Source organism: Neovison vison, chromosome 2, assembly GCF_020171115.1.
Source record: "Neovison vison isolate M4711 chromosome 2, ASM_NN_V1, whole genome shotgun sequence".
NCBI lineage: Eukaryota > Metazoa > Chordata > Mammalia > Carnivora > Mustelidae > Neogale > Neogale vison.
In genome coordinates, this window is record NC_058092.1 from 98,365,005 (window position 1) to 98,382,387 (window position 17,383).

Here is a 17,383-nt window from a genome sequence, read left to right on the forward strand (position 1 = left end):
CTTCGTCAATAATTTCTCTGGGGAGATGAAGGACCACAGCCCTTTCAAATGTGATTAGCAAGTCCTCTGTCATCTCCAGGCCTCATGTTTCCAAAAACACTGAGAATGCCTAGCCACGGGTTTTCATTCCTCATCGTCCCAGCTCTGTCCCAGCTCCGACACAGACCGAAGCCGCACAAAGTGAAGCCAGAGAGAAAAGAAGCAATGCTACATATTTTGGGATGCCCGAGGCGCCTGCCCACATGGGTGTTCTGTGTCTCTCTGGATAATCCCTGATGTGTCACCAAACTTACCCAGTCTGTACCGAAAAAAAGAGTCACCTCAGGGGAAAAGAGTCACACATCTCCCCACTCTGTCCCCAGGACCAATTTACTGCCAGGGAGCCATCCTCCGCTGAGGCTCCTGCAGGAGGAGACTCAACCCTCCGGCACTGAATGTGAAGAGATTCAAGAAGGCAGGATAGCTGAGCTAGCCCGTGGGCATTCCTGAGTTTGCAGAGCACCTTCAAACACTCCTAGTTCTTGTGTCTGCCCCCTCCCATGGCAGCTTATTTCCCTTTATATCGAGTCTGATGGCATAGGCTTTGTTTGGAGCTGTGTATTGTAGAGTGACGAGCCTTCCTGCCATTTCTGAGCTTTCTGGTAGAGCTACTAAGTTACAGCAAGACTTTGCTCTTCCTGGCATTGGCCAACACAGGACACGTTTATGGGGTGACTGACTCGGGTTGAGGGTGATGAGTGGACTCCATAATTCTTTTTTTTTTTTTTTAAAGATTTTATTTATTTATTTGACAGAAAGAGATCACAAGTAGGCAGAGAGGCAGGCAGAGAGAGAGGAGGAAGCAGGCTCCCTGCTGAGCAGAGAGCCTGATATAGGGCTTGATCCCAGGACCCTGGGATCATGACCCGAGCTGAAGACAGAGGCCTCAACCCACCGAGCCACCCAGGCGCCCCAGACTCCACAATTCTTTAGCTATTCCTGAAGGAATAGCCGGGGGACGGCAAATGAATGTGCATAAGTCCTGGTTCACGAATAGGCCATTGCAGGGCTGTCTCCTGGAAGGAATGAGGCTGGGATCTCGGAGGGTACACTTAAGGTTGCACTAGGAAGGGTATACACATAGGTGGGTCGCTTAGGCAATCCTTCTCCAGGCTTACCACATTGTAGTAATTGCCTCTTTGTGTGTCTGTCTCCTCCTCTGAATCATGAGCTCCTCGAAGAGATGTGTTTTCTTAGAAGGCAGCTCAGCATCGTGTTGATCAATGATTAAGCATCACGCTTAAGCAGGTGGACAATGGGATTTAGGTATCTGGATTTAGTTGTATGACCATGGGCAGGTTTCTTGACCTCTTAGAGTTAAAGAGAAAATTAAGTGAGGTAATGGATATAAAGCACTTAAAACAGTGCCCAGCATAGAAGCGTGTAGTGTTGGCTAGTTATTATTAATTGCTGTGTCCTCAGCCTAGCGCCTTATCTGATATATACTAGGTGCTCAACAGGTTTGTTGAGTGAATCCCTCCGCTCATTCAGAAAAAGAGATGAACCTACATTCATGGGAGTTAGTCTTCTGAAGTTTCTTGAGTGTTCTAGGGCCAAGTAGGGCAGGAGAGAGAAGCTGGGAAGTAGGGTTGTGTTTGGTTGGCACGTTGGGAGTTGGTCCAAGACATTTGCAGTTGTGGGAGATGAACTCCATAGGAAATTGGCAAGAATTGGGTAAAAAGTCTAGTTAGCTGGTTAAACCTCCATCACTGTGCTCGGTCCTGCACCAAGTAGCACAACATATGTTTATCAGCAAAAGCCCCAGAGATGAGGATGTGTTTGCAGACAGAATGTCAGCAAATGGCACCTTATAGGTGATTCCTATAGGATATTTTATAGTGTCCTCAAAAATTGAAACCCTATGAATATATCTGAAGCTATCAATGGATTCAATACAATCCCTCTCAAAATGCCCCCCCCTTTTTTTGGTCGAAATAGCATCCTAAAATTCATAGGAAATCTAAGGGACCCTGAGAGGTCAAAACAAATCTGAAAAAGAACAAAGTTGGAGGATTCATACTTCCTGATTTCAAAATTACTACAAAGCTACAAGTAATCAAATTAATATGATACTAGTATAAAGGCACACATATAAACCGATGAAACAGAATAGAAAGCCCAGAAATAAACTCTCACATATAGGTATGGTCAAATGATTCTCAACAAGGGTGCCAAGATCATTCAGTGCGGATAAAGACAGTCTTTGCAACAAATGATGTAGAAAAAACTGGATATCCATGTGCAAAAGAATGAAGTTGGACCCTTACCTCACAACCTATACAAAAAATGGAGTGGATCAAAGACCGAAGTGTAAGAGCTAAACCTATAAAACTCCTAGAAGCAAACATAGGGGCAAAGCATCATGGCACTGAATTTGGCAATGATTTTTTTCTGGATACGACCCCAAAAGCATAAGTAATAACAAAAAAAAAGTAGGTAGATCAAACTACCTCAAACTTTTTAAAATTTTTGTTCATCAGAGGACATGATCAACAGCAACCCACAGAATGGGAGGCAATACTGTATTTGTAAATCCTAAATCCGATACAGGATTTATATATCAAATATATAGAGAAATCCAAAAACTCAACAACAACAAAACAAACTAAAAAATGAGCTATAGTGTAAAAATCTCTATATTGTACTCCTGAAGCTAATATAATACTGTATGTTCACTACACTGGAAGTAAAATTTAAAACTTAATAAAGTTTTTTAAAAAATGAACAAAGGACTCGAATAGATATTTTTCCGAAAGAGATATACAGATGGCCAGTAAAGATACTTGACATCAAAACTTTCAGTTGTATAACAAATAAGTCATGGGGATATATAGTTAATAAACCTGTATTGCATACTGAAAAAAAAAAGATACTTGACATCACTGATCATTAGGAAAATGCAAATCAAATCACAGTTAGATACCATTTCACACCATTCTGATGCCTGCCATCAAAAATATATAAAATAACAAGTGTTGGCGAGGGTGGAGAGAAATTGGAACTTTTGGGCACTGCCTGTGGGAATGTAACATGGCGCCACCGTTATGAAAAACAGTATGGCAGTTCCCCCAAATATTAAAAATAGAATGACCATCTGATCCAGTAACTCCACTTCTGGGTGTACACCCCAGAGAAGCAGAGACAGGAAGAGATCTTTGTATGCCCACATTTACAGAGGAATTATTCACAATAGCCAAAAGGTAGAAGCGACCCAAAGGTCCACCGACAGATCAATGGAAAACAAAATGTAGTATAGTCATACAATGGAATATTATTTGGCCTTAAAAAGGAAGGAAATTATGACACATATACAACATGGGTCTACCTTGAGGATATTCTGCTAAGTGAAATAATCCCGACACGAAAGGACAGATACAATATGATTCCACTTACATGAGGTATCTGAAATAGTGAAATTCATGAACACAGAAAATAGAATGGGGTTGCCAGGGGCTGGGGATCTGCTGTTCAATGGGTACAGAGAAGAGAAAAGTTCTGTGGAGGGCCAGTGGTGACGGTTCCCCAATAATGTGAATATATTGAAAGCTGCTGCATTGTACAGTTAAAAATGGTTAAAACGGTAAACTGAAGATAAGTATATTCTACACCCCTCACACCAAAGGCAAGAGCAGAGGCGAGGGGAAGGAAGACGAGGATCCCTGCCAGCATGGGGGGGAGCAGACTTGCGACTCAAGCGATGTCCAAGCACTTTGGATGAACTTGTGAAGAATCATTTTATGAGGCCCTTGACTGATCTGTTTTGTTCATCCCCATCCTCATTGATCAGCTTTGCTTGGGCACACCTCCATTATCATTCACATCACTTTCTTTTTCCTTGACCTCTAAATCTTGATGGTTCCCCAAGAAGCCCTCTTTGAGACTCTCCTTGTCTGCTTGTACCCATGTGGTTGTGTCAGACTCTTGGCTTCACATCTCGTTCTGGTGCATAAGCTTTCTAGAAATTAACATCTCATGCCCGACCTCTCTGCCAAACTGCTTCTCAAACTACGGCCGTCTGCTGCTTATCCCTTCTGCATCTCAAATTCAGTTGACCCAAACCCGACTCATTGCTGAGCCCAGAGCTGATCTGTTGAGTCTCCAGGTACTATGGAAGGCTCCCTCATTTTTTTGGTGCCTCAAGTGTGAGAACATTCAACTCTTGAATCTCCCTTCCTTATCCCTGCCTTCCAGATCTGCTAAGCCGTCAGCCCTGCTGTGTGGTCCACCTGTGTCCACTGTGTCCTGTACAGGTGCCCTCGTTTCCCTGTGTGGGACCTCTGTCTAGCTCAGCCCTCCGCCCCCTCCTGGGTGAACGGCTGTAACTGCCTGCCAGCCTCTTGGCCTCCAATCTCGCTGGTGGGCTTGCCATGGCCATGCTGGGAGGGCTGCTGTGAGCCAGCCAGAGGAAAGCCATGGGGGGTTCGGGGGGAGGCCAGTCCTGTTCCCCTTCCTAGGCCATCAGACATCTAGATGGGGCTCACTGCAAAGAGGACTGGGCCACAGGACAAATCACGAAGTCCTGAGTGGGCTGTGGCTGCAAAACTTCCCGGGGAGGGGAGGCTGGGTGAGTGGATGATGTGGACAGCTAGACAGTCTCAAAGTCAGGCAAAGCTTGCAGTTCGGGGGGGATTAGCCCACCCAGGAGCAGAAGCCGAGCCAGCAGTGGAGGGAGGAGGGGCAGCGGGTCCATTTCGTGGAGGCACCTAGCAGGAACGAGGCAGGGGCCAGGTCTGCAGCCTGGTGGCATGGTGTATAGGCCCCTCAGCCCAGGATGTGTCCCCTCCTCACACCTTCCTGTATCCCAAATCTGAAGCGGTCATTCTGCCCCGCTGTGATCTGCTTTCTCAGAATTCTGGAGCCTTCTATTTCATCTCCCGTCCTGTGCTCACCACTTTCTATCTCGGACTATAATCACTTACGCTGCCAGTTCACCAGCCAAAAGCTTTTTGCCGGCAGCATGCGAGTCTGAGGCTGGCCCAGTCCTGGGGCTCCATCTAGTCCTTGAGTTCACTCAACAACTAATGGACTGTAACTTCTCTTTGTTTCTCTGACTCGGCCAGGGGCAGCTGTCACCCTCCATGGGGCTGCTAACTTCACTGTGGTCATCCCAAGCACTGGACAGTGATTTCCAGTTCTTCTTCCCCTCGGGTGCTTGAACCCCTGTGTTCTGGGAGGCCCCATGAGTAGTCGTGGGTCATGGACGGGGAGGGAAAGGGACACGTGTCTTCTCTGGGCCACAGTGTTGAGGCCAACAGAGAAGCTTCAGAGTGCTCCTTTCCCTCGGGTGTGGCAACTAGCCATGTTGGAGATGTCAGCTGCTCTGTCATTCTGAGTTCCCCTGAAAACATCTGATGAGCAGCGATCCCCTTGCCGACCTGCGACTGGCATGGGCACGAATGAGAAGCCTTTGTTGTTCCCAGCCACGGAAGTCTGAAGGTTGTTCCGGCTGCCTGACCCAGCCCAGCCAGCCAGACCCATTTGCCCCATCCCGGGATCCGCTCCAAATAGGAGCAGCGCATCACGGCGCCCCCCCTGCTGATGGGCGACCCCTTGGCCCGGGGAAGCCCTGGGAGGCTGTGGGTTTGGGAAGCAGAGTGCTTCCCTCACCACCTGGGCTCTCTCCACGGCAGCTCACTGCCGAGTGCCAGTAATTTAGATGCAGATGTGCAAGAGCGGACAGTACCTTCCACGTTCCTCCCTATGGGCTGCTTCCTAAATTAATTAAAAGCTGGGGGTGAGCACAGAGGATATTCTATTAAGTCAGAATGTTCTTTTTAAATGTTCAAGTCTGCAGCAGGATTTTTCTCCTCACTCGGCCAAGTGGTGTTTTACGAGAGTTAGCGGGATTCCTCCCCTGGTGGGCGGAAGTGTTGCACTTTCCGGCGATGAGCGTGCAACCCGCTTCCCTAGAGAAGCCTGGGCATCTGGAGGGGCCGCTCGCCGAGCTGATCAGCTAGGAAACAGCACAGCCCCACGCTCCAAATGCTCTGCGAGCCATAAGCCTGGCAGAACACAGGTGGATTTTAGCTTCGTGGGGTATGCAGGTATTTTCTGGGCAGCACAAAAAACAAACAAGCCTTCCACGGGAGCTCCGATGGAAGGGAACTGGTTATCTACGGGAAACAACGCTTAAAGACAAAAGCGGTGCGGTGTCCTGTGTGTATGCGGACGGCTGAGCCTCAGGAACATATGATGACAAGAGAAACGGGCAAGACACAGAGATTTAATTGAAGAAAAACTCCAGGCTGTGACGGGGCGGGAAACATGAAGCGGTACTTAACAACATAATTATTTAAATGATGTTGCAATTAATTAATATCCTGAGTATGCAAAGGAAGGGAGGGCATCTTTCAGCCCAGAAAAACTGCTGAATAAAGAAGAGAACTAGGCATTTTTTAAAAAACATCAATATGCAAAAGGCCTTGGTTATCATGACTTCAGCAAAGCTCAAAACACCAACCCAAGAAAAAGGCTTCTTGTGGCAGAGAAGCTAACAAATGAATCGACTTTGTATTCCATTTTATTCTGAAACTTGTAATTCATTTTACTCTCATCTGCGAGGAAGAAGTATTGGGCTAGATAATGATGTTGACAGGCATTCAGATTCATTCATGCTTTGGGTGGAGGACTAGTCCCCCCAGAAGACACTGGGGGTGGGGCTCCTGGAGCCAAGAGCCTCCCTGGGGTGGGCTTCCCAGCATGTAGAAATTTACCAAGACTGCTGCAGTGGGAGCGGCAGCAGCTGGGTAGGTAGTGTGGGGCTGACTATAATCTGCTCAGGAAATGATTTCCCAGAACCACTGGGAGGTTCACTTGTGTGAGTTAGCTGCTTGGACATAGAAGGGATGTCTGAGAGCAGTAACTATTCCACGGATCACCCTCCCTCCTCCAAGAGTTCAGTGGTCATCCTCATGTGTCCAGGGATATGAAGATGGCAGCTGGACGTGCGTTTTGAGATCACTTCCGGAAAGACCCTCTCACACTCATTTCTGGGCTGCTCAGGGCCCAGGAAACTCAACTGTCCCCTTCCTAGTTGCAGGGACCCCACAGCCTCTGCTCAGTGATCGAGATGGCCATCTTGATAAAGTCAGTCTGGAGTCAAGAGACAGAATGAAGTTTATGGCCTGCTCTGAGTCTTGTCGTGACTGGGTTTTTGTCTCACTCTCAAAAGAACACCCAGCTCAGTACAGCCTGACAAGGATGGCCTCTCAATCACAAGATATTTGGGGAGAAAACTATCTCTATACCAATGACACATTAACTCCTAGCCTAAGGCTCAGTACAGAGTGGAATTTGGTGTATCTGCCTTTGCTTCTCTAAGCTGAAAACTTCTCTGGCCACAATATCCTGGTCATCCTCTCACCCAATCTGAACTTTGGGTAGAAGATACTGCCCACAGTTCTACCAGCAGAGAAACCTGATAACTTGGCTTAAGGGGAGGGTTACTTTATTGAGTTTCTGCTCCTAACGCACGCGACATAAAGACTAAGACACAAGGTGCGTGAATAGCTTTTCCCTTCTTGACCTTCCCCTGGTGGAAGAAGGGCTTCTTCAGCAGACTTGCCTCTTGCCAAGTCACACACACAACTCTGGAAGCTGGCATTGTGTAGTCACAGATAAAGTACAAACTCACCTCCACAAATTTACCAGGGCTCTACAGACTGTGAGGAAATCAAGCGAGTTATATGTGGTTGGTGGGGAGACCACTACGAACTCAACAGAAACGTACCATTACAATACAGAATAGTTGAAACTTTCTTTTTTTTTTTTTCCTAAACTGAATTTGGCCTAAGATAGAGATCTAAAGGGCATGGGGGGAAAGCGTTCACTACCACTAAAACAAACACTGAAGTACTTAGTAATCTATTGAACTAAAGTTTAAGATGAATACTGTCCCAGAGTCAAGGGGGCTGAAATAGGCTTAAGCTGGCTTTGTTTCAATCGAGAAGATTCTCTTCACAGAAAGATGGATTCCAGCTGTGACTTGGATTAAAACACCCCATTCCCCACAGAACATTTTATGCAGGTGTTTCTTTGATCTGTGTAGGCATTTTTACACAGTTGCTCGATACTTCATGGAATTCATAAAGCTACGCACGACACAGAAGTCATTCTGAAACACGTGTGCCTTCTCTTCTTTACAACGGAGGTTACTTTTGAGAACAGAGACCCCGCGTTCAACCAAATACGGTCATTAACTGTGGTGTGCCAGAAAACATTCGGCATGTTTAGATTCAGCAGAATCATTCCTAAAGAGAGGGGCTGAGTTCTCAGGAGAAGTCAAGACATTTTCAAATGATGAGGAAAGTCGACAAGAAGTGGAGGCAGATGGGGACACAAGGAGCCCTGCACGACCAGCGGAGCTGCGTGGACACCTCGGAGCACTCGTGATTTCACCGTAGGACCGGGAGTCTGCATCGCGGTCTGTGTCACGGGAGCAGAGAGCTTCCAAGGGTCACAACTAGAGCTTTGTCAAGGCTCTTGGCCTGGTTTGCTCCTTTCTGCAGGCTACTGCAGACAGAGCCATGGCTCCATCCCACGTCCTTCTCCTCCAGGGTTGTGGCACTTGGTGGAGACACAACACTGAAGGAAATCGCACCACCTCCCCAGAAAAGAAGACTATTTTACATTGTATTTTATATGAACCAGCTTCTGGGCTCTCTAGTCTTCTTTTTCTCCTCCTCTTTCCCCCTTCTCTTCTTGGCAGCAGATCCAAAAAAAGCGAAAAACCACAGAAAACATCACCTTGAGAGACAAGAAAGACGAAGACAGGTCTGGCCACGCGGCCAGGGTCGTGGCCTTGACCCGCGCAGGAGCCGTTAAGACTCCTGCGGCGGCTGCTGCGGCCCCTGCGCGACACTGTGTTTGGACAGTTGAACGAGTGCAAAATGAGCGCCGCTGAGTCCCGCTGGTGTCGCCCAGTCGCACAGCTCATGGTGTGGGAGGTGGTTTCGGAGACGGGCACGAGCTCTCGCTGTCAAAGCTGGCAGCCCGGCCCTGCCACTGTGGAGAGGGGAGAAGGCTGGTTACCGACGGCCGAGGGGACTGGCATTTCAACTGTTGAAACTTCTGTGGCCCATGCACTGAATTCACCCTTCCCAGCTTTTCATAAGCTCACTTGAATTTTGCTGTCAGCCATGCAAAAACAGAAGGAAAAGAGCTGTAGAGCTTCCCGTTTGGAATACCTGATTTTTTTTTTTTTTTAAGACCTACTGCAGAGGTAATGAACACTTTCTCCACTGTGTGTGTGTGTGTGTGTGTGTGTGTGTGAATGAGATGCTATGACTGGGCCATTTCTGAGTGCTTCAGCCATTTTTCACACTGAAAATCGGATTATGTTAGCAGCAAAAGAGGCCGTCTACAGAATGTGCCCTTACTGCCAAGAACCCACGTCCATGAATTATTAGCAATTTGTTTGGGAGCTGTTAGTGCAGCTACAAACCTGATATCGCTCTAGCATCCAGCTCTCTTTCTCAGGCTTAATGCTTCCTGTGGGCATTCACACCCAGCTTGTGAGGAGCTGGGGGTATGAGGCGGGCAGCCCCTCGCCCCCTCGGGACCATCCCTTGCCTTCTCCTGACTCAGAGGTTGCCCTGTCAGCCCCACCCTGATCCTCCTGTCAAGGTGGGTGATGTAAGGAGGCATAACAGAGCGAAGAAGAGGCTGAGAGTGGATGGACCCGCACCTGAGCCCTTCGACCCATCCTTAACTGAAAAGCCAGTTGTGCTGGGGCACTGTTTTCTGGGCAAAGATCTGACCCCAGGAATCGTCTTGACCCATCTTGGGGCCATGTAACTTCAAAGTGAGGCACTGTTCACTCCATCCTTCCTGGGAGCTGAGGAGACCCAAACCTCTCCCAGGTGCCCGTGGGACAGGGCTCCAGAGGGAGTCAGGGAGGTGGTCACGGTGGTCTTTCTGAAACGAAGTACGGCCTCCTCTGCTGCCCCTGAGCTCTGGTGATCTCCACGATGGAATGATGGGCTGAGGAGAAGCTTCTCTCTGCATGAATGGGGGCGGGAGGGGGAAGGATGCCGTGCTCCCCACAGCACAGCTGTCTCTAGACAGAGCTGAGCCACCTAAGGAATAGAATGTTTGCCAGCCAGTGTTTCCTACTGGAAATCCATGGCGCTGAGGAGAGACCCCAACCTGCGGGACATCTCCACGCTCCCACTTCTACAGAAAGCCTCTGTCACCTTCCCCAGGCTCGGTCCCTTCATGTCCCTGTACAGGCCATCTGGCAGATCTTCACAACTAACCCCATGCTGGGCCATCGGGTACGGAGGAGGACCACCACTATGTGCTCTAGACCTGAGCAATCTTAGCATGCCCGACCTAGGGGCAGGCCCAGGGCGCCCTCCACGCAACTGTCCAGTTCTCGTGTATAACAAAACCAAGACACAAAGAAGTCAAGACACCACTAGTTAGGGGCGGAGCCAGCAGGTGAAACCAGGTCTCTTAACTCCCAGCTCGATGCTCCCTCCACTCCCTCCTGCTGCCAGCTTCGGTCCAGCCACAGCCGGAGGAGAAGGAGATGCACGGGGCAAGAGGAAACCTAACATCTTAGGGGCCACACCGGGTACTTACTCCTAACTCCAGGTGACAGTCTCTCTGGATGCTTGCAGCGTCCACGTGAATGAAATCACAACCGAGGGTTTCCCTGGTGAAATATTTTAAATAAATAAGTGCCTGGTTGTTGAGCCCATGGTGACTTCTGACTCAAGTGCCTCTTAACCAGAAGGCGACACAAGACGGTCACCAATGCTCTCCTCTAACACACCTCTGTCCTAGGGGATCTACTTTCTCTGTGCCAGCCTTTAGGGCCGCTGCAAGTTACACAGTGATTCCTGGCTTCTCCCCTGGTCAAGCATGCCACTTAAACAATCTTAAACAATCTGATTGATAGGCCAATGCAGAGGAGAAAAAGCGAAGTGGCCACACAGGGTACCTTTTTTTTTTCCTTATAATAGCCCAAGTCACGCGGAGCGTAACTGTCCATCCAGGACACATGCAGAAGGCACGCTGGCTTCCCTGCCAGCCCCTGACTGTTTCTGTGAAGACAAACAGAGGAAGGAGATGGGGTTCGGGGACAACGGGAAGGTGAAGGACTCCCGCGGGCTTAGCATGGTGGCTCTTAAGTCAAAAAGACTGGCCTCCCTCCCCTGGTGCCTGGGAAGGTGATTGTGCCAGGACGCCTGTGTTCCTTAAGACCTTTTGTTGTTCTGCAATGGGGTCACGCTCAGACAGATCTGAAATCTCTGGAAGCTGATCTCCACTTGGCCCTTCATGATAGAACACCTTGGAGAAGGCTGCTGATCAGCCTTGGCTCTGTGTGCGGAAAGAGCAGTGACACGCAGCACCAGGCAGCAGTGCCTGGAGGGAAGGGGACCACTGCCACCGCTGCCACCAGGGAAGGACGCTCGCTGGGGCTTAATACATTTCTACCCACTGAAAACATCCCAGCAGGGGAAAATGCCTTTTCAGTTCGTTTGTTCCACTCAACCTTATTTTAAAACCCTAAACAAGTGGGCAAGTAGGGTGCCCTCTGTAAAAAAGAAATGATCACGGCACTCGAAACTTCTCGAAGGAAGGTACAATCTAAATAGAGAGTACTTTATAGATGTGAGTACTTTATAGATCTTCCTGGGAGCGGGAGAGTGAGACTTCTGTATATAGGCTATGAATGGGAGAAGCATGTTCCAGGAGCAAGTCTCTTGTTCAATGTCCAGAACTTAACCAGGGAGGCAAGATGAGAGCTTTAAGGGTGATTGAGGGGGGAGGTGTTCGAGTGCAAAGCATCACTTGAGCCCAAAGAGGGTTTACTTCCTATCTGCCTGGTAGGGTTTTAAATGCAGTTTTATAAAGATACTCAAATTGTGGGTGCTAAAAGTGTAGGTGAAATCCTAGGTTGCCAAGATGAATGTCATTTTCAGCTTCTTCATACAGAGAAATGATCCGCTGAGCACAAAATGGTAGGATAATGAGAGGGGGAGGGGCGGGCTCGGGAGCTTGGTGTGCGAGGTCAAGAAAAAAGTAAACCCAAAGGATATAAATCAATTTATTCTCTTTTCGTTTTCCATATACTGTTACTTTCCCTTTACTGTCTCATCAAATATTCATTTTCAAGGGCTTGATTCTACTTTATCTTTCTTTCTTTTGTAGTCTGGACTGGTGAGTCAGAGTTTTCAAAGGAATGGGACTCGGAATCAATTATTTGGCTTAATTAGGTTGTATTCACCGTAGAGTGATTCTGGAACCAAGGGCCGGCACCTTCTGGCCTCCCTGCCCACACCCCCAACTCCAGCCACCACAAGGCCGTTAGCTTCAGTTTGTGCGGACAGGGCAGCCCAGTCACATGGGGATGATTATCTTTCTGAGCTGGTGCCATGGGAGTACTCACTGGTTCTATCCCCCATCACTTAGGGTCAGGGTTTCCTAGAAAAGCAGAGATGACAGGAGCCGACCCCCTCATTCACCAACCAAGAAACTGGAGAGGGGGGACAATGAGTTGCCTAAAGCCCTACAGCCCATCAGCTTACATGTCCCTGCCCCTAAATCACTCTGAACATTTTGGTATGCTTATTCTACTCTTAAATATCTCCAAGGGATTTAAGAGGGGGGAGGGGCACCCTTCATTGACTGAATCAGGCCTGCGTTCAGTGAGGCACAGGGTGTGGACCCCAGGTCATCTTCGGTTCCTTCCAGGAGCTGCCTCCTGTGGAGTCGGAGGGTGGTCGTGGGTGCCTCACCTACACCCTGTAGGGAGTCTTCTGCCTAAGAGGGGACAGAGGCTCCCTTGGGGAAAGGGAGCTGGAGAGCTGAAGGACAGGTCTCTGTCATCCAAGCTTCACCACTGTGAATCAAGGCAACCCCAAGACAGAACCAGGAGCCTTCCGGTGAACAGGAACTTTGTGTGGATGCCTTACTTCTCCATGCTCGCCCCAAAGACATGCCTACCACAGTAGGTAAATCAGTTAGCCTGGCTCCCAGAGCCCTCTCTCCCTCAGAGCCCTCAGTTTCTCCTAAGACCACTCACACCGCTGCAAGCAGGGAGAGACAGGCCTGGCCACACCGAGAAGAGAAGGCAGAGCTGCCAGGTCCTCTGGCTTTGCTGCTTGTGCCTTTCCCATGTCCCAGAGCCAGAAGAAGGGATTACAGTTAACCCTTGAACAACACTGGGATTAGGGGCACTGACCCTCCACACAGTCAAAGATCTGCTATGACTTTGACTCCTCCAAAACTTAACTACTCATCACCTACTGTTGGCCAGAAGCCTTACTGATAACATCAGCAGTCCATGAACACATACTTTCTGTGTTATAGGAAGTCTATACTATATTCTTACAATAAAGTGAGAGAAAAGAAAATGTCATTAAGAAAGTTGTAAGGGAGAAAAAACACATTTACAGTGTTGTTCTGTATTTATTTAAAAAAAAAAAAATCCATACACACATGGACCCGCACCATTTGAACTATGCTGTTCAAAGGTCCACAGTCCTCTGTTTTTAAGGTGACTGCTTTTAAGCTGAGGGGCCATGTGGTTGGTGTAAGAGTTAAAGCTTTATTTATTTTGTTTATTAGTCGATTTTCCCATTTTAACCTCTGGACTTCCTAGGCTTGAAGCCTGGGATGAACAAACAATCACCTATCTTTTTAGGGTATGGATTGGGGTATGAGATCCTCAAAATGAGGTTTCAGGCTCACCTGGCTACCCCCACATCCCAACCCTTTGAGAAAAAGCAGGCCTGGGAGCCACCAGGATGATAATTCGCAGGATCTTACACTGGTGCAGTTTGGTGAAGGGGGAGCCGGCTGTAAAGATCACGGGAAGGGACATTTTCTTTTGCCACTGAGAGAAATGACTGTCTGGAGATTATACAGCAAGTCTGAAGGGGCCGAGTTTGGAGCCCAAGGCACAGGACTCCTGGGTAGTGCTCCACATGTTCCATCCCTGTTAGGATCCCGTCAGATAGCGTGACGCCTGGAAGCCATGCTCTCTCCAGCCGCGGGAGAACCAGCTTTCACGGCAGCAGGATCTCGTCTCTGGCCATCCCCATGGAGGCCATGAAGACTGCCTGAGGACAGCCTGGCTAGAGCCTCAGGGAACATAGTGATTCAACAAGGGTAGAATTTCTTGCCAAGTTCTGAGCTCACCCTCGTGGGGCTTTCTCCCAGAGGACCGAGTTGGCCCTGGGGCTCTGTGAAAGCATTCCGGGCCTGGCACCGGGGAGCCGCTGGGAGGGCTTCCTCCCGGTTTTAATTTTCCATTTAGGACTCAGTGTCACTTTCAATCTACTCAGCATCAGAGGCTTTCTGTCAGGCAGCTCCCCCCACCCTTCTCCACCTCCTTCCTGCCGCTTCCGCGCACCCCGGGAAGGAGCAGCGCAGGCGAGGTCACACAGCGCCGACTGCCATTCTCCAGCCCGCGTGGCCATGCAGCAAACATGCCAAGGGCCGAGCACGACCTCACCCACCTCTTTGAAGGATTTCTTTACCTCCACCAAGGAGTGCCAGTGTGCGATGGGCTTCCGCGGGTATGCCAGCATCTCGTTCCAGTGGTCCCGGCCCAGGCCCTCAGCATTGATCCCCACACGGCAGACTCCTATGATCTCATTGTGGCCCACTCTGGGGGAGAAACAAAGGGCCTGGAGCTGGTGTCTGGACATGCTACCAGAAAGGGAAGTCCAGGGGTCTGGGATTCTGCCTGGCGGGGCTAACTCAGAGTGCTGAGCTCTGGAAATAGCTGCTTGGCAAGGCCTCTCTCGGACTACCAGCGGCAGTGAAGCTTTGCCCAGCCTCCTTGGGTGGACATTGACTCAGACAGATGAGAAAAAGGTTATAAACGCCTTTGGGATCTCAGGAAATGGTGGGCAGATGGCCTGACTTTAGGGAACAGGAGAATTTCAGTCTTTTCTCTTCTTTGACTCAGCTAGCACATCACACCCTCGCTCGAGACATCGGCATTTGGATATAAATCACCCTGCTCTAAGCACCATTTCTCCATACCCCCAGTGGTTAGAATGTGATTTACTCACTCAGCAAGAATATCAGTCTTCACGCAAATATGTTCAGCGAGTACCTAGTATGCCCGAGAACTTGTGTGCTAAAAATCCTAGATGAAGGCTTTACTGCATGTTTGTTTTGTGGGGTTTTTGTTTTTTTGTTTTGTTTTGTTTTGTTTTTAATTTCCCCTCCTTCAGCTGGAGTGAACGGGAGAGGAGTCATGGTAGCTCGGGGCAGAGGTTTGGGGGCGGGGGGTGTTGGGAAACATTTTTGAGCCAGCCTTGATGGAAGAGAGGATTTGGGTAAGTGTAAGAGAAAAAATCCATGCAAGGAAGGGGAAATGAAGTTGGATGATGATGCTGGGTCCAGATTCTGGAAGGTCTTGAGAAACCAGGGGAAGGGCCTGGATTAACAGGAACCACAGAGGGTTCTGAAGAAAGTGGTTTTTAAGGAAGGCGAGCCTCCGGTGCACTGGCTGACTTGAGTCAGGGAGTGATGGAGGCCGTCTGCTGGGAGGCTGCACAGCTGTCCGTCAGGGGGAACGGTAGTAGCATAAGAAATGGAGAGGAGAGGTGCTCGGACTTGGTGCCAGATGGAGGAAAAGGAATCAGCAGGAGCGCATTCAGGGAAACTGATGGGTGGAAATGGGCCTGCTGGGAATCAAAGCATGAGCTTCTGCTCAAGGGAATCCAGGCTCTTCCTCAAACTTCTGCACCCTTCTTGGGTAGACCCAGACTTGAGGCCAATGGGCTCCTGAAACCCAGCACTGCCCTGGCGTGGAAAGAGGCAGGAAACCTTGGCCCTCCGGGACCCTCACCTACCGATCATAATCCATAACCGAGATGAGCAGACTGACTTGATCCATGTTCTCGGGGGGGATATCAAAGATGATGGCTTCATTGTAGACAGGATTTAGAGTGTTTTTCTTTATGGTCGTTTTCTTCTTCTTCAGTCTCCGCCCGTCACAAAGCAGGGACACTTTGACATATGGATCTGCACCAGTGGGAGTGATGGTAAGGGAAGGGAGCATGTTAACCAGATGTCCTGGAACATCATTTGCAGCAGAGGGATGGAAGCCATGGACCTACTGTTGCTCATCGGATGGTACCAATGGGTTGTTAGGATAATTAAACCACCTTGTATTTATGCAGCGCACCTGTCTCTGAGGACACTTCGTGCTTCATAAAACACAGAGTCTTTAGCAACCTCAGGATTATTGGGAGAACGCCTAATGGACTTTCACCAATGGTGAAGTTGGCCTCAAATCAGACAGGACACCTGCCTGTGGGGATGCGGTTCACGGCCCCACCTCCCAGCTCCATGATGGCCAGCTGGCTCCGAAGGGTGGCGAAGCTGAACAAAGGCACCCTTCCTTTCACCTGCTTGGAGTCCTTTCCTCTGGGGGTTCATCAGCATTATTAACCAAAGGATAAGGGGAGGGGGTAAAAACAGAAGTCGATGACACCCAAGGAGTCGCAGCTGTCAGAGTAAAGGCATGGTGACAGTCGCAATGCTGTTGTGTCCTCCCACCTGACAAGAGAATTATGGGTCTCATTGTCCCAGCAAGCTCATTTCCAGCTGGCATCAAGAAGGACCCTGCTCTCTGCTTCCCCGGAAGCCGTTTCCTGCCCACTTTGGGGCAGAGGAGGAGGACGGAGCTGTGCTGGGGCCCAGAGTAAGGCGGGTTCCTGAGATTCAGGGCAGCCCCGTGACATTTCACTGCCCAGTGGGACCTTGGATCCTCTCCATTGCCAGAGGAGATAGCTTTTTACTGAGCCTCCACATGCCCCCCTCCCTGTCCCTTCTTTAGCTTTCTGAATACATGTTTCATGGTCACCCTTCTACCCTAAAATTTCCCACTCATCTGAGTGAAGGGACACCTATTGTAGCTCATAGCACAGGTGTCTCAGGCACCATCATAATTGTTACTTATGCGTCACAGCTCAAGAAATGGGAGAGCGACTCACAGGTAATAACAGCTTCTGAGATGCTGATATACTGAGACACCTTCTTGCCTAGGAGCCAGGGTTCCTGGGAAGCCATGGGGGCGGTGGGGGCCGGGGGGGAGGGGGTTGTGGGCCAAGTGGCTGCTGCCTGGAACCTTGAGGCCCAGGCACATGGTTCTATCTCCTGGCCGCTGAGCACCTGCCAGGCCCTCACGCTCCCTGGACATCGATCACAGGGCAGCTGAGGCACCCAGCTCTGGGGAAGCTAGAGAGAACTATGACATGTGAGTGGAGACACCAAGCCTTGAAGGCATTGCTGCAGACACCCAGAGGAGCTGTGGACTAACTAACATGACAGGGCAGCTATGCCTTAACCATGGGGGCACTCAGGTTTACGA

General features: G+C 49.4%; 1 protein-coding gene across 1 annotated transcript in view; it reads right to left on the minus strand.

Moving 5' to 3' along the window:
• Positions 1–8,853: 8,853 nt before the first annotated feature.
• The window catches only part of SYT6 (synaptotagmin 6), a 54,839-nt gene continuing 46,309 nt past the window's right edge, over positions 8,854–17,383 (minus strand). The window contains exons 5-7 of the mRNA XM_044238958.1: positions 15,861–16,032; positions 14,511–14,661; positions 8,854–9,042 (exon numbers count right to left, since the gene is read on the minus strand). Of these exons, the coding sequence (XP_044094893.1) occupies positions 8,971–9,042; positions 14,511–14,661; positions 15,861–16,032 (395 nt within the window). The 3' untranslated portion in view covers positions 8,854–8,970. The remainder of the gene's footprint in view (positions 9,043–14,510; positions 14,662–15,860; positions 16,033–17,383) is intronic.